General features: G+C 37.1%; 1 protein-coding gene and 1 non-coding gene across 7 annotated transcripts in view; both read left to right on the top strand.

The window, feature by feature from the left end:
• The window catches only part of LOC105482800 (protein kinase N2), a 161,047-nt gene that overhangs the window by 117,150 nt on the left and 19,179 nt on the right, over positions 1–24,718 (top strand). For 4 of the 6 annotated variants that reach the window (XM_011743148.2, XM_011743143.2, XM_011743142.2 and 1 more), the window contains 8 exons: positions 9,146–9,289; positions 9,610–9,685; positions 10,261–10,435; positions 10,652–10,778; positions 12,373–12,503; positions 12,589–12,664; positions 12,741–12,832; positions 18,934–19,110. In XM_011743148.2, coding sequence (XP_011741450.1) covers positions 9,146–9,289; positions 9,610–9,685; positions 10,261–10,435; positions 10,652–10,778; positions 12,373–12,503; positions 12,589–12,664; positions 12,741–12,832; positions 18,934–19,110 — 998 coding nt within the window. The remainder of the gene's footprint in view (positions 1–9,145; positions 9,290–9,609; positions 9,686–10,260; positions 10,436–10,651; positions 10,779–12,372; positions 12,504–12,588; positions 12,665–12,740; positions 12,833–18,933; positions 19,111–24,718) is intronic. The other 2 variants (XM_011743150.2, XM_011743149.2) reach the window with 1 other exon arrangement.
• LOC112426902 (U6 spliceosomal RNA) lies at positions 22,154–22,260 on the top strand. Its single transcript, XR_003018293.1, has one exon. It is a non-coding gene; the product is annotated as a U6 spliceosomal RNA (small nuclear RNA).

Genomic DNA, 24,718 nt, shown 5'->3' with positions numbered 1-24,718 from the left:
TAGAGTAACTTTACTAATGTAGTAGTAAAAGTTCTTTATCAATATTAGAAACAGAGAAGAGCCCTGTCCTTAGAAACAAAACTTAGAACAATTTTAATAGATTTCAGTGTTGTTAACAGCAGAGCTGTAGAAAATGTTGACGGATCACTGGGAAAGGAGGGAAGAGAGTATCGAAGCAGTTAAGACAAGTAAAAAGATGGTAGGATTCATGGATTGGGACTAACAGTGGGATTGTCGTATCAGTGGATGTTGAGGTATTAGAGTGAACTAGAATGTTAGGAGATAATGTTCAGAGAGAAGTATGCAGACAGTTGAGATTGTGAAAGGATTATAGTTACTGGTATGACAGTATGATGACAGGAGTGAAAGGGCAAGGTGAGGTAAATAACAAGATTTTAAGAAGTTAGCTGTGTGCAGTAGCTCATGCCTGTAATCCCAGCATTTTGGGGAGGCCAAGGCAAGCGGGTCACCCAAGTTCAGGAGTTCAAGACCAGCCTGACCAACATAGTGAAACCCTATCTCTATTAAAAATACAAAAATTAGCTGGCTGCGGTGGCAGATGCCTGTAATCCCAGCTACTTCGGAGACTGAGGCTGAGGCTCTGCTTGAACCCCCGAGGCGGAGGTTGCAGTGAGCCGAGATCACACCGCTGCACTCCAGCCTGGGGGACAGAGCAAGACTCCATCTCAAAATAATAATAATAATAACAAAATAAGATTATAAGAACCCAAGAGACTTTTCATTTATTTTTTCTAATTTTCAGAAATTTTTGACTCACTACATGAAAGAAGGTTGGAATTTAACTTTTAAACCACCACACTCCTATTCTCATTCTCCCAAATAATTATGTTAAATCAATAATCTAGTGTTTATTATAACTATAAAGATTGTCCATAGATGAACCATGTTCTGTACTGTGATTATATTTCCTTTTTAATACCTTTCCTCCCCTTAGGGCCACTAAATACCTCTTTGTTTTGTTTTGCTTAGTTTTCTGCATACCTATTATTTATCCCCAAAAGCTCCAGAAGGACTCTAAAACAACTGTATGTAAGCAGGTATACTTGGTTATCTATTAGTCCACATTTCTTCCCCATTAGAAACATCCTTTCTAGGGCCTTACATCTTTCTGCTCCAATTTAAATAGTTGCTACACAGCTTTCATCTTGAGACTTTGTTTTACTGTCATCTTGAGAACTGTCTTCTACATTGGATCACTTGAGTCTTGGATGACTCCATCTTCTTGCTTTACTTCCTCGTGTTGGTGAATCATATCCTCCATTTTCATGCTGAGAAAAGGGTGAATGAAATAAAGTTTTAGAGATGATATATGTCTGAAAATATGTATATTCTACTATCATACCTGGGGTATAGAATTCTATTAGGTTGCTCCAAAAGTAATAGCGGTTTTGCTATTACTTTCTATTGCAAAAACCACGATAACTTTTGCACCAACCTAATAGGTTGGAAATTACTTTCATTAATTTTGAGTTGTGTAATTATTATTTAGCCTCAGTATTACAGTCGAGAATTCTGTGTCTCCCTTGATTTTCAGCATTTGATCATGATCTGTTAGATCTGCTAGATCTCTAAAAACTTTTAAGATTTTATCTTTTTTTCCCTGGTATTCTGAAATTTCACAGTAGTGTATCTTACTAGGGTATCTTTCATTCTTTTTGGTGGATATTGTTTGGCACTTTCAGTTTGAAAGCTTATTTGTTTCAGATCCATGAAACAAAAAAAAAATGGAAAGCTTATTTTTTTTTTCAGAAAGCTTATTTGTTTCCTTGACTTACTTATTTGATAATTTTCTCATCTCCATTTTTAGTGTTTTCTCTTGGTAATTAAACCTCTTAGATTAATCCTGTGATTTTCTTTTTTTGTGGTTTCTCTGTCTTTTTTTCCACTTTCTAGGAAATTTTTACAACTGAAAAATTTACATTTGATGTCATATTTTTAATTTTTAAAAGTTCATTTTTGTTCTTTAGTTTTTGAAAAACACCCTGTTTTTCTCTCATGGAGATAATGTCATCTCTTAAAACTGAGAATATGTTTTAAATTTTTTTCTTGAATTGTCTATACTACTTCTGAGATCTCTTTTAAGATCTCTGTTTGTCATATTGTATATTTGGGCAAATGTGTGGCCATCCATGGCTTTCTTAAGAATGAGACACTAAAGTAACCAATTTAAAGCTGTGTGTGGGCCAGTTGTGGTGGTTCATGCCTGTAAACCCAGCACTTTGGGAGGCCGAAGTGGGCAGATCACTAGATCAGGTGTTTGAGACTAGCCTGGGCAGCACAGTGAGACTTTATATCTATTCTATAAATAAATGCAAACAAAAAAGAAAACAATTTTAAAAATAATGAAATTTTAAGAAAAATTTTTAAAAAGAAATGCAAAAGAATGCAAAAGTGCCAGAGGTATTCCTTGCATAAAGGACCCTAAGGCCTGGTAGGTTAAAAATAAATTGTTTGAGATAAAATAAAAAACTATTACATTGTATTTCAGAAGCTTAGGGAATAATAATTCTACCAACATGAGCTTGCATCCAAAATTTTAAAATATATGAGGATATAGCCACCATGACCAAGCAGAAGCAGATAATGGGATTATTAAATATATAATATAAAATATTTTAAAGTTTGTGTTTAAATATTTAAATGATTATAGTATTTAAAGAATAGAAGAATTTGAAAACATGAGCAAAGGATAGGTAATGAGCCAAAAAGACTAAGCAGAGTTTTAAAATAAATAAATAAATAAAATGAAATTATAGATGTCTGAAATTTGCTTCAAATAATTATGGGGGAAAGGTGGAGATGAAACATTATTGACCTTTATTGATAAATTGTTGATGCCGATAACAAAGAGAACCAAGTAGAAGTAAAAAATAGGAAACACAACTTCTGAAATGGAAAACTAAGAGCATATGTTAAAGAAGAGAGAGTTAGTGGCCTGAAAGAGCTAAAGAAGTTGCCCAGAATAAAACACAAAAAGACAAAGAGATGAAAAATATGAAAGAAAGGTTAAGAAACATGAAGGATAAACTAAGAATGACTAACACGTGGAGTGGAGTTCCAGAAGTAGGGATTAGAAGGAATGGGGCAGAGGCCATGTCTGAAGGAATAATAGCCAGTAATTTCTAGAATGATGACAACCATGAGTCCTCAGATTTGAAAACATAAGTTCCTATAAGGATGCATAAAAAGATAGCTGCATCTAAAAAACCCTGGGGGAAAAATGTGGGCTGGATTTAAAGGATGCCTTTGTAGAAGAGATGGATGTTTAACTTGCCCTTGATGAGAAGAGAAAATTTGGACTGGTATGGGGGAAAGAATAGTAGGAAAATCTTATATAACAATATAGGTTTGAGTTGGAGAATAAGATATAAGATTAGAAATAGAAACTATATATGTAAAGACATGGAGGCAGAAAAGTATACAATAGGTTTGGAATAATTAGGAGTTTTTGGAACTTGTTATATGATGTGGATTGACATAGGAAGCAGTTGTGCATAGTTGATACAGCATAGTAGTTTCTATCGTAGTTGTTTGTGTCTTTCCTATAAAGGGAGCAGAGGCAGTAACCCACATCTATAGCAGGCTGACTTTTCCTGGCAAGATCATGGCCTTATATTCTCCATTATCTCTGTCTCCTACTCTTCTCTCTGTATTTCTCATCCTCCCAAATGATCCCAAAGTTTCCCTCTTTTTGTCACATTTGTTCCAGCTGGAGAATCACTCTCATTGGACTGCTGAACTGAAAACATATATTATTGTTTCTTGAGGTGGTGGTTTTCTGTTTTTCCCCAGTGGATTCCAGTCTCCTTCCTTCCCCGTCCTACCCTGTTTGTGGGCTGATGACTACAAAGTTTACTCAGATGACTTGGCTATGACTTAGAATGAGAGACACTGTTAGGAGATGCAAGAGCAAGAGGAAAGGAAAGTCGCAGTGTGTATTTCCCTTTCTCCTTCCTTGCCTTGCCTTGCTTTTCACAACAGCATTGATCTATGGCCACAACTCCTGTTGGATAGTTCCTTTTTCAAAATTTAGTCTAAATCAGATTCTGGCAATGATTAATAGTTCCTCTTGCCCCCTCAGGCGAAGAGTGATAATGGATTTCTACTGTTGCTTGTCCTCAGATTCTTTTCATTCCTTGTCGGTTTAACTTTTGTCACATCTCCATAAGTAGCCAATTTTAAAAACTCTATTTACTTAAACTCTTTCAGTGTACTATCTGCATGCTGCTAGGACGCTAACTGATAAATTTCCAAAGCCTATGTTGTCCTCAGAAGCACATTGAAGACCAGTGAGTATCATCTCTCGTGTACACATTTGCAGAAATCTCACCTTTCTTCAGCTCTTGAATTTTCCAGGCATTGAGTTTATTCTCTTTTTAAGTGGCAACAGAAAGCTTTTTTGAGCTTTCTTTTCTTTTTGGCAGTGGAGCCTGGTTCACATTTTCTTCTTTTGCCCTTTTCATTTCAGTAGTAGAGCTCAGCTCTCCATTACTTCTATCAAAGTTCCTAAACTTTCTCAGTTCAGTGTCCTCAGTGTCCTTGTAATGTTTCTGCAGTGTGTCCCTAGACCTAAAGAAATACCCAACAGTTCCATGTATTAAGAAGGGCTTACTAGTTAGTATTTAAGTCTTAAAACAGGTGTTTTTGAAAAATACAAATACTGAGAGAAAATATAATATTTTTATTCCATCAGTACATACTTAAAATTAACTAATGGGACATGTCTGCCTGTTCTCACTATGTAACTTCCCAAACCATGGGATCATAAGGATAACTGCAATCTATTCTCTTCTTCCACAATGATTCCTCATAGGAAGTTGCTTTTTATTATTGTTGAAAACCCACCTTAGCAAAGATATGACATCACCGGAAGAAATATGGAGTATTCTAATGTTGAAACTATGAACTACCTTGTGCTAGTAGTTCTCACAGTGTCCCATAGATGTTGCTGTGTTTCCTATGAAAAGTGAAAATACTCTCTGGCACCCCAGGGCTCCTCAGCGAACAATTTGGGAACCTCAGCATTCTTTGTGCTAATTCTTTTGTGATAGATGTGTACTGTTCTTTTTTCATTGAACCACATGTTTTAATTTGTTGCTTTCCACCACATATAAGGCTGATGCAGTGTCTCTTACCTTGTTTGTTTACTTTCAGATCTTAGACTTCAGATAAGACACGCAGATTCCTTAGGTCTACACCAAGCAGTTTTCTTTTTGATCCTAGATTCAATTCATAATAAGACAAAATGAAACACAAGTTGGGACAGTACCTATCTCAACTCATACTGCTCAGCTTTTTTTGGTGGTAGTTTTACTCCATCTAGAATATTGTTGCTCCTAGACTTTGAAATTATCTAACAGCACGCCCTTGCCTTATAGAACTGACCTGCTTCATCTAGAAAATTGCCAGCATACCAGCAATCACACTTGCATTTTAAATTCTAAACGTTGGGCCGGGCACAGTGGCTCACGCCTGTAATCCCAGCACTTTGGGAGGCCAAGGCGGGTGGATCACCTGAGGTCAGGAGTTTGAGACCAGCCTAGCCTACATGGCAAAACCCAGTTTCTACTAAAAATACAAAAATTAGCCGTGTGTGGTGGCAGATTCCTTAGGTCTACACCAAGCAGTTTTCTTTTTGATCCTAGATTCAATTCATAATAAGACAAAATGAAACACAAGTTGGGACAGTACCTATCTCAACTCATACTGCTCAGCTTTTTTTGGTGGTAGTTTTACTCCATCTAGAATATTGTTGCTCCTAGACTTTGAAATTATCTAACAGCACGCCCTTGCCTTATAGAACTGACCTGCTTCATCTAGAAAATTGCCAGCATACCAGCAATCACACTTGCATTTTAAATTCTAAACGTTGGGCCGGGCACAGTGGCTCACGCCTGTAATCCCAGCACTTTGGGAGGCCAAGGCGGGTGGATCACCTGAGGTCAGGAGTTTGAGACCAGCCTAGCCTACATGGCAAAACCCAGTTTCTACTAAAAATACAAAAATTAGCCGTGTGTGGTGGCGGGTGCCTGTAATCTCAGCTACTTGGGAGGCTGAGGCAGGAGAATCACTTGAAGCTGGGAGGCGGAGGTTGCAATGAGCTGAGATTGCATCATTACACTCCAGCCTGGGCAGCGAGTGAAACAAAAAACAAAAAATAATAAAAAATAAATTATAAACATTACATGACATCTTATGTAGAAGCTTTAGTCTATCTATATGGTACCTTGTTTTTCAGATACCATGTGACTGGTTTACTTATTCAAACCATGCTGGATGTTAGGATTTAAAGTGGGATTGGACACAAATGATGGAGTACTGACATAAAATATCTCTAGATCACAGCCACTCTCCCACTTATGTTTTGAAGAAAGTAACGCTCACTGGGAACAGTGCAAAGTAACAAAAAGTGAAGAGCTTTGTATGTAAAATGTTAGAAACAGATAATCGGTGCCGTGAAGAAAACTCAGCATGGAGACAAAGGATCTCTCAGCAAGGCGATCTTTACTTTCTGCAGAAAGGGTGCCCCTCGCAGATGGGACAATGGCAAGAGCACACCAGAACAAAGGAAAAGCAGACATATATATATATATCCCTTATGCATTTGAGTCATCCTCACTGCTGTGTCCTGCATCCGTTGGCTGGAGCTGGACCTCACAGTCTTAAACTGATTACCGATTTGCTAATAACCTAAAACTTTCCTAAATAGGTAAGTGCAAAGGAGAACAAAGAGGAAGAGGAAGTTGCTTATGAAAGGTTTAAGGAAGCAACAACATTTCCAAATAAGGAAGGGGCATAAGCTATGAACTAAGACTTGCCTGGGCCTGTCCAGACATGCCTGAGTAAGCCAAAGCAACTAACTGGGCTAAAGTGTAATAACTAATAGTTGATAGGAGGCTTTAGAGTAAGGAGCGATTATTCCTAGTGTCTTTTATTTTTAACCCAAGATGAGCTTTGAAGAGGAACTTTTCTACTTTCTACATAAAACTTCAATGTATAATTCTAGGAAAGCTAGCTTAAGGTCTATGAGGTGACTTATCCTAAATCTCAGATCATTTTAATTTTTATTTTTCTGAGAAAGGGTCTTGCTGTGTTGCCCAGGCTGGAGTGTAGTGGCATGATCTTGACTTACTGCAACCTCTGCCTCCCGGGTTTAAGTGATTTTCATGCCTTAGCCTCCCAAGAGGCTGGGACCACAGGCACATGGCACCACACCTGGCTAGCTTTTGTATTTTTAGTAGAAATGGGGTCTCACCATGTTGGCCAGGCTAGTCTCGAACTCCTGACCTCAAGTAATTCACCCACCTCAGCCTCCCAAAGTGCTGGGATTACAGGCATAAGCCACCTTGCCCAGCCTGAAATGTACTTTAGTTTGAAGCATGGAATGAAGATACAGAGGAAAGAGAAATTAGTCAATATGTTAATTTTACCAGAGCGTCTGTAATAAATAGCAAATGAGGTGATTGGATCTTCTCTTATTCACAGTAAGACAAAATCTTACCATTTCAGCCAGTGTAAAAGTGTAATAAGAACTTCTAACAAGTACTAATTCTGTCTCTAGCATATGTGCATCTTGCATCTTCCCGATTCATAACGAGTCTTCCTTGCAACAGTGGAAGAAGGCAGGAGAAAGTAGACCTCTCTTCCTCCAATCTAAAAAAATGGAGTCTAAATTACCAATCCTGACATGATTCTTCCAGTTTATTTCCCAAAATAGCTGCTTCCAAAATACTTACACTTCTAACTTGAATAGAATATTACAGCCTTAGTACCCCATCCCTTCTGTATGCCATTTGCTAGTCTTAAAATAATTATATTCTCCTCATACTTCTTTCATGACAATTCTCTCCCATATTAATTATGAGTCAGAGAGAAGAAATGAGGTGGGAGTCCCTGAGATCACATTCTCACTGCCATAGATGTACTTTTCTAATTGTTTTCCTGTTTGGCTATAAAACCCTCTGGCCCATTGTGTTTTGATTCATTTCTTTTCATGTTGCATTTTTTATAGGTGTTTTTCGTGTTCATTAGCATCAACTAGATGTATAATTTAAGGTCAATAGATTTTTTTTTACTGTATATACCAAGACCTTACATAATAAGATGCATAAGTTTATAAATTGAAATTTGTTATATAAAGTAAGTAATTTACTGCTTTGTAGAGCCTTAAAAGGAGAAACATTTATCTCTTTATGTGGATGGTGTACAGAAGCCTAAAAAACAAAATAATAGAAAAGTCCAGTACTTTATGATTAAAATATATATACATTAAAACATATAGGTAGTGGTCAGTATATGGATTGACCCCAGCTTAGGAACTATGTTCTACAGGTGCATTTAAACACTGATTATTAAAACCTTAAATATATTTCCCCACATGAGCATTTTCAATGTCTACTGTGTATTCTCTCATATAGCTTTGGTATAATTAACTTGTCCCTGGTTTTTGAACATTCAAATTCTTGCTAATTTGCTTTTTAAATTATGTTTTATTGTTATAATAAGCGAATATCTTTGTGTATAAAGCTTGGTCTGAATTTCCCCTTTCTGCCCTACGTACACAAAATGGGTCTTGCTACCCAGTGGTATTTTGAAAATTAAATGACCTAATATTCTTAAAGTGCTTATTAGCACAATATGTGGCACATTGTGAGTAGAGAATAAATGCTATTTGCAGAACTTTTTCTGACTCAGCAATGAGACAAAGAAATAAAAAGGTTTCAAATGAGTTCTTTGAAGCAAGCAAGCATTGGGGTAGTAACATAGCATGTGATGACAAACAGAGGAGGGAAATCCAAAAGATTGAAGCTGTAAGAGAAGGAGTTTTGGTGGTTATTCATATGTACTGGTTGTTCCCAGTTGTGTATTCTTTAAGTATACTTTAGGAATACCTTAGCTGGAAAGTGTCACAGTGTAAGTTTTGTTCCTTTGAATTAAAATGTGTAAGTTTGATAAAGTAATATACAGTTGAGAAACATTACAAATCTCTTTAAAACAGTGTGACCTTTGTGTCTGTAATTTTTGTTCATTGTATTTGTATTTCATATTTTTGTGATATTTTATTCAAGTGTGTGTCCAATGATGTCTTTTCTGTTTTCTTTATTATTTTTTTTAATTATCCTAGTCACGTGAACTGGAAATTTCAGTTTATTGGCGTGATTGGCGGTCTCTGTGTGCTGTAAAATTTCTGAGGTTAGAAGATTTTTTAGACAACCAACGGCATGGCATGTGTCTCTATTTGGAACCACAGGGTACTTTATTTGCAGAGGTAATAAAAATGTATTTTATTAATGTGCATAACTACAATTGAAATTACGTATGTAGGCAGCATAATATAGAAGTGGAAAGAGTGTTAGGCTGAGAGACAGATGACTTGAGTTTTGGCTGAGCTATGCTACTGAATAGGTATGTGACCTTGAGACAAACCAATTATTCTTTCTATGTCTGTTTTCTCAGCTAGAAAATGAGGGGCTGGACTAAACTATAACTAAGATTCTCTTAAGCTTTCAAATTTTATAAGTTTAGTGGATTTCATGAACCATAAATCCAATGCTATTTTCATGTCAACTTGAATTTTCTTCACTGCAGGTTACCTTTTTTAACCCAGTTATTGAAAGAAGACCAAAACTTCAAAGACAAAAGAAAATTTTTTCAAAGCAACAAGGTAATTACTAACAATCAAATACATAGCATTTTGATATTTTCTTAAACATCTAATTACCATTTTAAAAGTAATAGCCATCTGTGGTTTTTTTTGTTGTTGTTTATTCATTTATTTCTAATTTCTTATTAAGGAATATTGTAAATGTATCCACAAGTGAAGAGACTAGTGAAATGTACAATCATCCAATTTCAACAATAGTCAACTCATTTTATTTTATCCATATGCCATCCTCTCACTACTTTCTCAAATTTGAAGCAAACCCAGACATCCTACTGATTTATTCATAAATATTATAGTTTATATCTGTAAAAGATAAGATTTCTTTTTAAAACCTTAACCACATATTACTACTAGACTTAAAGAGAAAAAAAAATTTCTTACCTATTTATTTTTAAAACTACTTATGCTATTTTGCACCAGCCTTTACTAGCAAATAGTAAAAAACTAGTTTTTTTAAGTGACAAATTTTGTTTGTTCTTCATAAATTATAAACTGACGAGTAAGAATTTTTAAATTATGACTTTTGGTTATACATAAATTACTTGTTCTATTTTTGTTATTTTCAATATCTACAGGCAAAACATTTCTCAGAGCTCCTCAAATGAATATTAATATTGCCACTTGGGGAAGGCTAGTAAGAAGAGCTATTCCTACAGTAAATCATTCTGGCACCTTCAGCCCTCAAGCTCCTGTGCCTACTACAGTGCCAGTGGTTGATGTACGCATCCCTGAACTAGCACCTCCAGCTAGGTATGTGTCTGAGATTTTAAGCATCTTATGCAAAGTTATTGGGACAATTACGTACCGATTATAGCAGGTGTACTGAGTCTTGTTTTTTTCCCCAAGTAGTATTTTGAAAGTAGTGTTCTGTGTACTTAAAAAGTAAATTGTTTGCTTTAATTTTAAAGTGGTTTAAAATACAGACTTTCTATTACTGTTTTGGTGAGTTACTTTATCTTCTATAAGTGATTCTACAGTAACCAAATTGGACTTTGATCTTGAGCCTGAACCTCCTCCAGCCCCACCACGAGCTTCTTCCCTTGGAGAAATAGATGAATCTTCTGAATTAAGAGTTTTGGATACACCAGGACAGGCAAGCCATTTTAAACCTTGCATAATTCCTTTTCACCAAATGAATTAGCAGTGAAAGCATCATAGTGAATAAGGCGTGTATTTCCATTTAAAATTGCCACTGTGAATTTATTGTTTTTTGTTTGTTTTTTGTTTTTGTTTTTTGAGACGGAGTTTCACTCTTGTTGCTCAGGCTGGAGTGCAATGGCATGATCTTGGCTTACTGCAGCCTCTGCCTCCCAGGTTCAAGTCATCCTCCTGCAAGCAATTCTCCTATCTCAGCCTCCCAAGTAACTAGGGTTACTGGCACATGCCACCATGACCAGCTAATTTTTGTATTTTTAGTAGAGATGGGGTTTCATCATATTGGTCAGGCTGGTCCTGACCTCAGGTGATCTGCCCGCCTCTGCCTTCCAAAGTGCTGGCATTACAGGCATGAGCCACTGCGCCCAGCCGAATTTGTGTTTCTTATGGTCTAGTCTCAGCTAAATTAGACTGAGTTGATAGGAGATAACCAACTTCTTAATGTTGGCATGAAATTGTCGTTAGCCTCTGGATGCTCATGGTCCAGAAGAGATAGAATAAGCTGCTTAAGCTATAGGTAACATAGGAGTGAGTTTGATACTACATGACATACTGCCTGAAATACTATTCTTCTTCTAGCATGATTAACATACATAATAATGTGTTAGTTTTTTGTTGTTTTGGTTTTGTTTTGTTTTGGTTTGGTTTTAAGATAGAGTTTTGCTCTTGTTGCCCAGGCTGGAGTGCAATGGCACTATGTTGGCTCACTGCAACCTCCACCTCCTGGGTTCAAGTGATTCCCCTGCCTCAGCCTCCCAAGTAGCTGGGATTACAGGCATGCACCACCACGCCGGCTAGTTTTGTATTTTTAGTGGAGACAGGGTTTCTCCATGTTGGTGAGGCTGGTCACGAACTCCTGACCTCAGGTGAGCCGCCCGCCTTGGCCCCCAAAGTGCTGAGATTACAACCATGAGCCACCGCGCCCAGCCCAGTTTTTCAACTTTTTTTTTTTTTTTTTTTTTTTTTGAGACGGAGTCTTGCTCTGTCGCCCAGGCTGGGGTGCAATGGCCGGATCTCAGCTCACTGCAAGCTCCGCCTCCCGGGTTTACCTGCCTCAGCTTCCCGAGTAGCTGAGACTACAGGCACCTGCCACCTCGCCTGGCTAGTTTTTTGTATTTTTTAGTAGAGATGGGGTTTCACCGTGCACCGTGTTAGCCAGGATGGTCTCGATCTCCTGACCTCGTGATCCGCCCGTCTCAGCCTCCCAAAGTGCTGGGATTACAGGCTTGAGCCACCGCACCCGGCTCAAATTTTTTTAGATAAGTTTAATATAAAAGTAATGGCTCCAGCTACTTGGGAGGCTGAGGTAGGAGGATTGCTTGAGGCCAGGAATTCAAGAGCTCTCTAGGCAAACATAGTGAGACCCACCTCTAAAAAAAGAAAAAAAAATTTTGAAGAATGAGTATCTGAATTTTACTTTTCACTCCAACATTTATATTGACTTTTGAAATGTTTTTCCTTAGTTTTATTATTACCAAATAAGTTGTTTTCTGGGTGTTTCTATGGTTTAATGTGTATTTAATATTTTACAGGATTCAGAGACTGTTTTTGATATTGAGAATGACAGAAGTAGTATACTTCCAAAATCTCAATCTGAATACAAGCCTGATACTCCTCAGTCAGGCCTAGAATATAGTGCTATTCAAGAACTTGAGGATAAAAGGTAAAGAATATATACCAAGTTTTGCTACTACATGTTTGGTACCATAATTTGTTGTCTTATTATTAATTGACACTTCTCTTTTCAGATCTCAGCAAAGGTTTCAGTTTAATCTACAAGATTTCAGGTGTTGTGCTGTCTTGGGAAGAGGACATTTTGGAAAGGTAATCTTTTTGGAATTTTTTGGAATATCTACAACATTAACTCAAATGGAAAATAATTATTTTAATTTTATTTCAGGTGCTTTTAGCTGAATATAAACACACAAATGAGATGTTTGCTATAAAAGCCTTAAAGAAAGGTGATATTGTGGCTCGAGATGAAGTAGACAGGTTAGTTTTTAAAAATGAAATTGTTTATTTTTCTGAATTTGTAAGTTAAGAGAAATGATGTATATATTACAACAGCAAAATTATCACGATTTTACAGTAATATGTGAAGAAATTAAATATAATGTATCTATATTTGACATAAGGTAGACATTAGTTTTTCTTTTTTGCCCCTTCCTTTTTACCCTTCCTGTGACAATTAACTGGTTAATGGATACCAAAAAAGATAGTGAAATGTTTAAACTAATTCTGTTAAGGTTTTTATATATGAAAATGTTAAAGTGTTTATATGGAATAGAAACTGTTATTCATCTGTTGTTTGGTGGGGCTATATTTCATTCTATCTTAATGGAAATGATAAAAAGTCATTTACAAATAATCTACAGTTAATGGAATGTTTTAAAGTATTTTACAAAGCAGAATATGTTATCTTATTTTTTCCCTCTATTTTTCTTAAAAACATGTTTTTTGACCCTAACGTCTGGGTCTAATTAAGTTGTGGATACATCTTTTTGTACAATTATTTATTTATTTAAGACAGAGTCTCATTTCTCCCAGACTGCAGTGCAGTGGTGCCATCTTGGCTCACTGCAACCTCCACCTCCCAGGTTCAGGCACTTCCCCTGCCTCAGTCTCCCAAGTAGCTGGGACTACAGGCGCATGCCACCATACCTGGCTATTTTTTTGTATTTTTTACAAAATATATTAGTAGAGATGGGGTTTCACCATGTTAGCCAGAATGGTCTCAATCTCCTGACCTCATGATCTGCCAGCCTTGGCCTCCCAAAGTGCTGGGATTACAGGCGTGAGCCACTGCGCCCGGCCTCATAATTATTAAAATGCAAGGATTTGGGGGGTTAGGATTGTAATTCACTCAGAGAATATACTTTAAGAAATGACTGTCTTAATACAGAATAATTAAATATGGACATTATTGTGTAAAAATGGCATATTTATCACAGAAAAAGGCTTTCATTGGACATTTTTCTTACACCACTAGGAAGCATATATCAATATTAATGGTAGACAGCCCTGCACAATGAAGAGAGCCCTGGGCTATGACTGAGAAGGCTGACGTTTCTAGTCCTCATTGCTCCTCCTTAGTAAGGATTTGACCCTAGGGCATTTCACTGAACATCTTTAAGCCCCAGTTAACTCATATATTTAAAAATATATTTGTTTTGGTAATACTTGCCTTACTGAGTTGTACTGATACATAGAGATGCCAAATTGCAACTTTTAATTTTTTTTTCCACCATATGGGTAGTTCTTAGAATAAGGAAAGGCCTCAAAAGATTGAGATTTGTTTTTTTATGTTAAATAAACTTTTCCTTTTGGATTTTCCTATTTGTTTTTCACCGTTGTTTCTTTTCACTGTTTCTCATACACCTCAATCACATCAAAATCAATGCTTTCTTGATATCTAATACTAAAGAGCTTGCTGGATATTTATAAAATATTCCGAGCACCATATTACATGTTTAGAATTATTTTTATGTTACACAAGCAGATAATTAAAGCAAGTCTGTGATCCCACCAAAGCAAGTCTTTGATTCTAAGGCTGTTTATAATTGGACTAACAGAAGGGTCAAATGTTTCCTTCCCTGAAGGAATATTTGCTTTTCTCCAGATTCTTAAATGGTAAATTCATTTATTTTCTAAAATAATAGGGAACTGTTTACTACTTCTATTAATCTTGATTTATGTGGCTTTCTGCTACCTTGTTACAACTTTGTGCTAAATCTTTGTAGGAGAAATGCTTTCTAATTAAATCTACAGAAAATTCGGATCACAGGATGGTGCTGTAGCCAGAATCTAGGCCATTAGTAATCTCAACTGAAAATTAATCCAGTCTTGTGTAGAGACAGGGTCTCACTGTGTCACCCACACTGGAGTGCAGTGGCATGAGCCTAGTTCACTGCAGCCTTGAGTTCCTGGGCTCAAGCCATCCTCCTGCCTCAGCTTCCCATTGGGACCACAGGTGCATACAACTGATCCATCTGCATTTCTTTCCCCCATAGAGTCAGGGTCTCCCTATGTTGTCCAGGCTGGTCTCAAACTCCTGGCTTCAGGCGATCCTCCTTGGCCTCCCGAAGTGTGGGATTATAGGTGTAAACCACCACACCCATTCTTAACTTAAATCTCTACTTTTCAGTAACATGAAAATTTAAAAATCTCTGGCCGGGCGCGGTGGCTCAAGCCTGTAATCCCAGCACTTTGGGAGGCCGAGACGGGTGGATCACGAGGTCAGGAGATCGAGACGATCCTGGCTAACACAGTGAAACCCCGTCTCTACTAAAAAATACAAAAAAACTAGCCGGGCGAGGTGGCGGGCGCCTGTAGTCCCAGCTACTCGGGAGGCTGAGGCAGGAGAATGGCCTGAACCCGGGAGGCGGAGCTTGCGGTGAGCTGAGATCCGGCCACTGCACTCCAGCAAGGGGGACAGAGTGAGACTCCGTCTCAAAAAAAAAGAAAAAAAGAAAATTTAAAAATCTCAAGTAGAACTGGTATAAAAAGAGAGAAAAGAAAAATCCAAGAGTGAGAAATGAAACACACTCTTAGGGAAATTTGAGTAATGAAGATATGAAAAAGGAGTACTTTTAAATTTCTAGCATATCTGAAAGAAGGCGAGAGAAAAAAATTAGTTTATAAGGTTTTTTTTTTAAGAGTAGCTTTTTTATTTTATTTTATTTATTTATTTATTTATTTATTTTTGAGATGGAGATTTGCTCTTGTTGCCCAAGCTGAAGTGCAATGGCGCGATCTCGGCTCACTGCAACCTCCGCCTATCAGGTTCAAGCGATTCTTGGAGCTGCCTCAGCCTCCTCAGTAGCTGGGATTAACAGGCGTGCACCACCATGCCCTGCTAATTTTTTGTATTTTTAGTAGAAACGGGGTTTCACCATGTTAGCCAGGCTGGTCTCAAACTCCTGACCTCTGGTCATCTGCCCACCTCAGCCTCCCAAGGTGCTGGGATTACAGGCATGAGCCACTGCACCCGGCCAAGACTAGCATTTTTTAAAAGTAATATATTTCATTACTTGCAAGTATAAATGGTAAATAACTTAAACTAAACTTATTATAACTGAGCAGAATTTTAAATATTTACTTTCCACTTCCTAGCTTATCTTTTTAAGCCACGGAATTTAGTGTCATTGTTTATTTTTTAATAGATGTTCCTAGAATACTTTATGTATATATTTTTTGAGACAGAGTCTCACTCTGTTGTCCAGGCTGGAGTGCAGTGGAGTGATCTCGGCTCACTACAACTTACGCCTCCAGGTTCAGGCGATTCTCCTTGCTCAGCCTCCCCAGTAGCCAGGATTACAGGTGTGCACCACCACGCCCAGTTCATTTTTGTATTTTCAGTACAGACAGGGTTTCACCATGTTGACCAGGCTGGTCTGCAACTCCTGACCTCCGGTGATCCATCTCCCTCAGCCTCCCAAAGTGCTGGGATTACAGGCATGAGCCACTGTGCCTGGCCTACTTTATGATTCTTAATGACAGTTCTCATAGTCTAAATTTTCTTTCTATAGTCTGTATTATATTATTTTACTTTGAAATTATAAATCATAGAAAATTTCAAATCAGCCTCTTTTTAAGTGAACACAAATTATGGATTTTAAAATAAAGTGTTAGATAATTTATGAACAAAGATCATATTCTGTGTACCTACCATGAGTAAAACACTCTTAAGTCCTGTCTGCCCTTCAATTGCTGAGTAAGGATATTACGTTTATGTTATTGGAATGCCTCCTCACTCAGCTTCCTTTTCTTACCAATTTATATTTCAACACAACAGAATAGGGTTGGAAGTATATTTTTGTGTTTGTAGAAGAAAGCACAGCTAACCAGCTTATGTAGGATTCAATTCTAAGACCTTGGTTTTATTAATGATGTTTTCCCCTGACTAAAATGACTATTTATATAAGTTTTCAGGTTTCTAACTTATCTAAAAATGTAATGAACTTTGAAGGAAGTACACAAAACATGTTAGGAACTAGTAACTTAGGGAAACAAGACATAAATACATTATGTAATAAAGGTGACTAGATAGAGTCCAGCTTAAAATAAGCAATACAAACAATAGCAGTTCTTAGGAGGAAATCAGTGTACTGGTGTACTACTACACCATAGTACATATAGTGTACTACTACCTGGGCGTGCTACTAATCTTCCCTATTTTATTAAACAGCAATACCAGTTGCTCAAGCCAGACACAGTCATTCTTGATGCTCTTTTCCCCTTACCTACAACACTCAAACTATTAGCAAATCCAGTCAACTTCACCTCTAGAATATATCCCAAATCATAGAAAGCATAAAACCAATAGTAAATCTCTGTTGTATTTACTCTTAAATTTTCATTCCACATCTATAATCTGATGAAGCAGCAACTGACATTTGTGTTGCACTTTTCACTTTGACACCTTTGTTTGATTCTTGTCATCACTATTAGAAATATTTAGAGCAAGATTTAGGTAGAGTCTTATAAAAGAGGTGGGATTTTTGCTGGGTTTTGGTAGACAAGTTATTTGGGAATAAGGAGAGAAGAGTGATGACAATTTAGAGGGAAATATTCTGAACAGGATGAATAAGGTTTAAAGTTTTACATAAAGTTGGACTGTTGCATGGACTTTTAGGGACAAGACACAATTTAGATAATGTGAGACAAGTTGAAGATTCGTATGCAATAGCTTTTTCGTGTACTATAAAATGCATAAAATTAAAATTATTGTGTCAATTTGGACCTATAGCCTTGCTCCTTTGTCTCATTGTTCAAAGACATCTATACAGATGTATCATCATTATTGTAATTCAAATAATTCCTGTGAATCGCATTAAAATAATTTCAAGGGGTAGTCCAGGCAGTGGGTCTCAAATATTTTGTACCATTTATATGTTCCACCCAGTTCTAACATCTGTTCAGTTGAGAACAGTTGTTTCATTCATAAGTTCACCCATAATGAATTAGTGAGTCACCCATAAATAAAAACTAGGGACAGGCGCTGGCATGGTGGTTCATACCTGTAATCTCAGTACTTTGGGAGGCCAAGGCAGGAGGATAGCTTGAGACCAGAAGTTCAAGACAAGCCTGGGCAACATAGTGAGACCCTGTCCCTATCAAAAAATAAAAGCCAGGCATGGTAGTATGTGCCTGTAGTACCAGCTACTCAGGAAGCTGAGGCAGGAGGTTCACTTGAGCCCAAGAGTTCAAGGTTACAGTGAGCCATGATCATGTCACTGCACTCCAGCTCCTGAAAGACAGAGCAAGATCCTATCTCAAAAAAACACACAACTGTAGATAATGAAGAGAACATACTTGTCATCTACTTAAGCCCAAAACATCTTAGTTTTGTCTTATTTCATCTGATTATTTTATCTACATTTAGCCAAAATTCAGATTGGCTTAATAAAGAAGATGTATTAGAATACGTCTTACAGATCTTGTCCAAAGCAATTTTTAAGTACATTATTTTCTAGTAAATTTAAATGACAAAAATAAAAACTATTAACTTTTTAATCTTCTATGAGTTTATTTATAATAGTGCCTTAATTTGTAGTAACATTTAGACACTTTGTCATGTATCGTCTTTATTTTCTAGTCTTTTAAATTAAAATTTTATGCAGCATATCTGTACATCTCAACTTCATATCAATTTTATATGATAAAAAAATTTAATACTATAGCTTGTGAATTATAGATACTGTCCTTGAAATTACCTTCACCACAAACTTTAAATTTTTCATAGTATGCTTTAAATTGCTAAATTCTCTGACCAATTCCTGAATAATTTTCATAATTCACCCTTAATTAAGCCTTTTAAAAAATTAACTATAACCACTAACCATATATGTGCTATAGACTATCAATGTGAACGCTATAATCTTTTAAAGTTTCTATTAATATATTTCAACTAAACTTATGTATTTTAGGTAGATCAGTTTTCATAGCACATATAGCAAAACTAAGACACATGTTAGGATTTTTAAGTTATAGCTAAAATTGTGCTTATTTTTAAGTTTAGTAATTTATAAAGGATGTTATTTCCAACTAGAATTATTTTTAATCTGCTTATTTTTAAATATTTTCTTTTACAGCTTGATGTGTGAAAAAAGAATTTTTGAAACTGTGAATAGTGTAAGGCATCCCTTTTTGGTGAACCTTTTTGCATGTTTCCAAACCAAAGAGCATGTTTGCTTTGTAATGGAATATGCTGCCGGTGGGGACCTAATGATGCACATTCATACTGATGTCTTTTCAGAACCAAGAGCTGTGTGAGTATGCTTTAGACATTTATCTGAGTTTTTCCATGACTGATTTAATGTGGGAAGGAAAAGAGATTCTTTGAATTTTAGATTTTTTTCCTAACAGAAAATAGATCTCTGCAAGAAATATTAGAACTCCTTACTTACTTTTTTGCCATATACTTTTTGTATGTATTCTGTTGTCTGTGTTGAAAATGTCATGGATTATCCTAAACCACAATTAATTCTTTAGATAAACAATGTAGATTGATTTTAGTAAAATTTCTTTTTGTGCTACTAGATTTTCTCACTAGAGAATGCCATTCAGAATTACAGCTTTAAAGACAGATTATACTCAAAATGCACTGTTAAGTTTTTGAAAAGAAAGTACAGAAGAGTCTATCATATATTTATATAAAGTGTTTGTATTTGCCTTTCTAAAGAGTAATTTAAAAGAATATCAAGTATTTGCGTCCTTGTGCTTAAAATCTCTCTGAACAAATGTAAAAGAAACTGGTTATGTGTGTTGCCTCCAGACAAAGGGATAAAGAGCAGACTTTTCATTGTAAACTTTTTGTAGTTTTTGAAGTCAAGGTTTGGCTTATTCAAATACATAAGAATAATAGTAAACACTTGAAATTATATATGCATGTATGTATATTTTCCCTGTTAGTATCTTAATTTTATAGCTGTTAAATGGTGGAGCTAAGATTTGAACCTAGGAAAGTGCTATTAATACCTACACCCTGCATGCCGGTGTTTACCAAATTTGTGTTTCCAACCCCGTCCTTTTACCTAAACTTCCAACTCTAATAATATTCAGTGGTCAGCTAGTTTTCCATTTGCGTGGCTAAGTATCTTATTTAACAACTTAAACTGAACTGATTTTTTCCATTTTTCTATCTACCTCATCTACTACACTCCAGGCCTGCTACTCTTAATCTTCCCTATTTTATTAACCAGATTCAAGCCAGAACACAAGAAGTCATTCTTGATGCTCTTTTTCCCTTAACTTCAGCACTCAAACTATTAGCAAGTCCAGTCAACTCCACCTGTAGAATATATCCCAAATCATAGGAAGCATAAATCTAGTAGTAAATCTCTATTATATTTACTCTTTAGTTTTCATTCCACATCTATAATCTGATGAAATAGCAACTGACATCCGTGTTGTACTTTCACTTTGATTCCTCCATTTGATTCTTGTCATAACCATTAGAGGTATTTAAAGCAGATAATTGTAATACTGTCATAACCTTGAAGTTTCAGATGAGGGAAATAGGGGTTAATTCGAATGGGTACTGAAGCATTTTAAAAGGAGGCAAAAGCCAGAAAGTAATAGAAGGCTACGAATAATTCATTCCCTCAATAAGGCAGAGCATTACGATTAAGCCTAGCCCATGCTGCCATGGGAATTTGCTTTTATTTTTTATGCTTGTTTTTGTTTTTAAAATAATATATAAATGTAGTTTGCCTTAAGAAGCTGTTATTTTTGCTGAGAATATAAATTATATACAAATAAAACCATAAAGTTCAGTGAAAATGCAAGAATACAATGCTACATTACAGAACTCCAAATCTGAAGTACCTCCCTTTATCGTTCAGTTCTCAGATCAAATGTCATTTCTTTAAAGGTAATTTTCTGAGTACCCTAGCTATAATATCACATCACTAACCAATTCAATTCACTCTATTTTCTGTATTATCTTTTTCATATCATTTTATTTCTACATGAAATCTGATTTATTTTTAAAATTTTTATTGTCTGTCTTATTTCACTTAAAAGAGAGGAGCAAGGACCATATCTGTCCTGTTTATTAGTGAAATGCCTAAAAGAACAGCTGGAACATATTAGGCAATCAGTGAATTTTTATTGATTGAAACCATAGAATCAAAATAGCTTGATTTCTAGCTTTGTTGTTTTGTAGTCTAACTTTAGACAAATTACGTTTTCTGAGCTTCATTATCTGCTTCTGTAAAATATTTATCTTAAGGCTTGATTGAAGATTAAGTAAGCTAATAAATGAAAATAACTGACACAATACCTAACAGGAGCATTCAATAAAATACATATTTTACATAGTATACCCAATTAATCAAGGCAGTCTGTTTACAAAGAAAGAAATCAGTGGGAAGCCATGGCTCACGCCTGTAATCCCAGCACTTTGGGAGGCAGAGGCGGGCAGATCACTTAGCAGATCACTTAAGCTCAGGAGCTCTAGACCAGCCTGGCCAACGTGGTGAAACCCTGTCTATACTAAAAATACAAAAATTAGCTGGGCATGGTGGCAGGCGCCTATAATCCCAGCTATTTGGGAAACTGAGGCAGAAGACACACTTGAACCCCAGAGGCAGAGGTTGCAGTGAGCCAAGGTCACATCACTGCACTCCATCCTGGGTGACAGAGTGAGACCCCCCAAATTAAAAAAAAGAGAGAGAAATCAATATATTTTTATAATTGTTACAGTATTGTTTCGCCACTAAAATAAGTTTGCTAAGAAAATTATGTTTAACGATCTTAAGCAATTTTTTTTTTTTTTTGAGGCAGTCTTGCTCTGTCGCCCAGGCTGGAGTGCAGTGGCATGATCTTGGCTCACTGCAACCTCTGCCACCCATGTTCAAGAGATTATCCTGCCTCAGCCTCCCAAATAGCTGGGACTACAGGCGTGTGCCACCACGCCCAGCTAATTTTTGTATTTTTAGTAGAGATGGGGTTTCACTGTGTTGGCCAGGCTGGTCTCATACTCCTGACCTCAGGTGATGTGCCTCCCTCTGCCTCCCTCAGCCTCCCAAAGTGCTGGGATTACAGGCGTGAGCCACCATGCCTGGCCATCTTAAGCAATTTTAAGCTCACATTTATTTTAACAAACTTCAGTAGATCCTTTAAACTTCTGGTAAGTTATATAATTTTTAATGTATAATCAAGTAAGTATTTCTAAGTAGTTGCATTTTATTTTTGTTTTTGTTTTTTATTTCTGTGTTGGGGAGTCTAAGCCCTGATGAAACTGCCTGGCGGACCCTGACCACCACACGCCTCCCCCACCCAAGCCCCACGTTTAAAAATTATAGACCCGTGCTCTCTTCAGCAGCGCATATACTAAAATTGGAACGATATAGAGAAGATTAGCATGGCCCCTGCATAAGGATGACACGCAAATTCATGAGGCATTCCATATTTTTCTGAAATTGAGGCAGTAATTAATAGCCTACCAACGAAAAAAGCCCAGGACCAGATGGATTCACAGCCAGATTCTACCATAGGTACAAAGAGGAACTGGTACCATTCCTTCTGAAACTATTCCAAACAATAGAAAAAGAGGGAATCATCCCGAACTCATTTTATGAGTTCGGGATCATCCTGTTACCAAAACCTGGCAGAGACACAACAACAAAAAAAAAATTCCAGGGCAATATCCCTGATGAACATCGATGCGAAAATCCTCAGTAAAATACTGGCAAACCAAATCCAGCAGCACATCAAAAAGCTTACCCACCACGATCAAGTCAGCTTCCTCCGTGGGATGCAAGGCTGGTTCAGCACATGCAAATCAATAAACGTAATCCGTCACATAAACAGAACCAATGACAAAAACCACATGATTATCTCAATAGATGTAAAAAAAGGCCTTCGGTAGGCAGGGGGTGGCAGTGAGCAGAGATCTCGCCACTGCACTCCAGCCTGGCGATAGAACAAGACTCTGTCTCAAAAAAAAAAAAAAAAAGGCTGGGTGCGATGGCTCACACCTGTAATTCCAGCACTTTAGGAGGCCGAGGCGGGCAGATCACCAGGTTGGGATATCGAGACCAGCCTGACCAACATGGCGAAATACCCTCTCTACTAAAAACAAAAAAAAATTAGCTGGGTGTGGTGGCGCATGCCTGCAGTGTCAGCTGCTTGGGAGGCAGGAGAATCGCTTGAACCATGGAGGCGGAGGTTGCAATGAGCCAAGATCCGCCATTGCACTCCATCCTGGGCAACAAAGCGAGACTCCATCTCAAAAAAAAAAAAAAAAAAGAAAAGGCCTTAGATAAAATTCAATAACCCTTCATGTTAAAAACTCAATAAACTAGGTGTTGATGGGACGTATCTCAAAATAATAAGAGCTATTTATGACCGACCCACAGCCAGTATCATACTGAATAGGTGAAAGCTGGAAGCATTCCCTTTGAAAACTGGCACAAGACAAGGATGCCCTCTCTCACCACTCCTATTCAACATAGTATTGGAAGTTCTGGCCAGAGTAGTCAGGCAAGAGAAAGAAAGAAAGTTTATTAAAATAGGAAGAAAGGAAGTCACATTGTCTCTGTTTGGAGATGACATGATTGTATATTTAGAAAACCCCATTGTCTCAGCCCAAAATCTCCTTAAGCTGATAAGCAACTTCAGCAAAGTCTCAGGATACAAAATCAATGTGCAAAAATCACAAGCATCCCTAAACACCAATAATAGACAGCTGAATCATGAATAAACTCCCATTCACAGTTGCTACAAAGAGAATAAAATACCTAGGAATACAACTTACAAGGGATGTGAAGGACCTCTTCAAGGAGAACTACAAACCACTGCCCCAGGAAATAAGAGAGGACACAAACAAATGGAAAAACATTCCATGCTCATGGATAGGAAGAATCAATATCATGAAAATGGCCACACTGCCCAAAGTAATTTATAGATTCAATCCCCATTAACCTGCCATTGACTCTCTTCCCAGAATTAGAAAAAACTACTTTAGGCTGGGTGTGGTGGCTCACGCCTGTAATCCCAGTACTTTGGGAGGTTGAGGCGGATGGATCACTTGAGGTCAGGAGTTTGAAAGTAGCCTGACCAATATGGTGAAACTCCATCTCTACTAAAAATACACAAATTAGGGGTGGTGGTACACGCCTGTAATCCCAGCTACTCGGGAGTCTGAGTCAGGAGAATTGCTTGAACCCGGGAGGTGGAGGTTGCAGTGAGCAAAGATCGCACCACTGCACTCCAGCCTGGGCGACAGAGTGAGACTCCATCTCAAAAAAAAGAAAAAAAAAAAACTACTTTAAATTTCCTATGGAACCAAAAAAGAGCCTGTATAGCCAAGACAATGCTAAGCAAAAAGAGCAAAGTTGGAGGCATCACGCTACCTGACTTCAAACTGTACTACAAGACTGCAGTAACCAAAATACCATTGTACTGGTACCAAAACAGATATATAGACCAATGGAACAAAACAGAGGCCTCAGAAATAACACCACGCATCTACAACCATCTCATCTTTGAGAAACCTAACAAAAACAAGTAATAGGGAAAGGATTCCCTATTTAATAAATGATGTTGGAAAAACTAGCCATATGTGGCCATATGTAGCCATATGTGGGGAACTGAAACTGGAACCCTTCCTTACACCTTATACAAAAGTTAACCGAAGATGGATTAAAGACTTAAACATAAGACTCAAAACCATAAAAACCCTAGAAGAAAACCTAGGCAGCACCATTCAGGACATAGGCACGGGCAAAGACTTCATGACTAAAACACCAAAAGCATTGGCAACAGCCAAAATTGACAAATGTGATCTGATTAAACTAAAGAGCTTCTGCACAGCAAAAGAAACTGTCATCAGAGTGAACAGGCAACCTACAGAATGGGAGAAAAATTTTG

This window comes from Macaca nemestrina, chromosome 1 (assembly GCF_043159975.1).
Source record: "Macaca nemestrina isolate mMacNem1 chromosome 1, mMacNem.hap1, whole genome shotgun sequence".
In the NCBI taxonomy this organism is placed as follows: domain Eukaryota; kingdom Metazoa; phylum Chordata; class Mammalia; order Primates; family Cercopithecidae; genus Macaca; species Macaca nemestrina.
The sequence above is the reverse complement of the archived record's forward strand: the minus strand, read 5'-3'. Positions and strand labels throughout refer to the sequence as shown.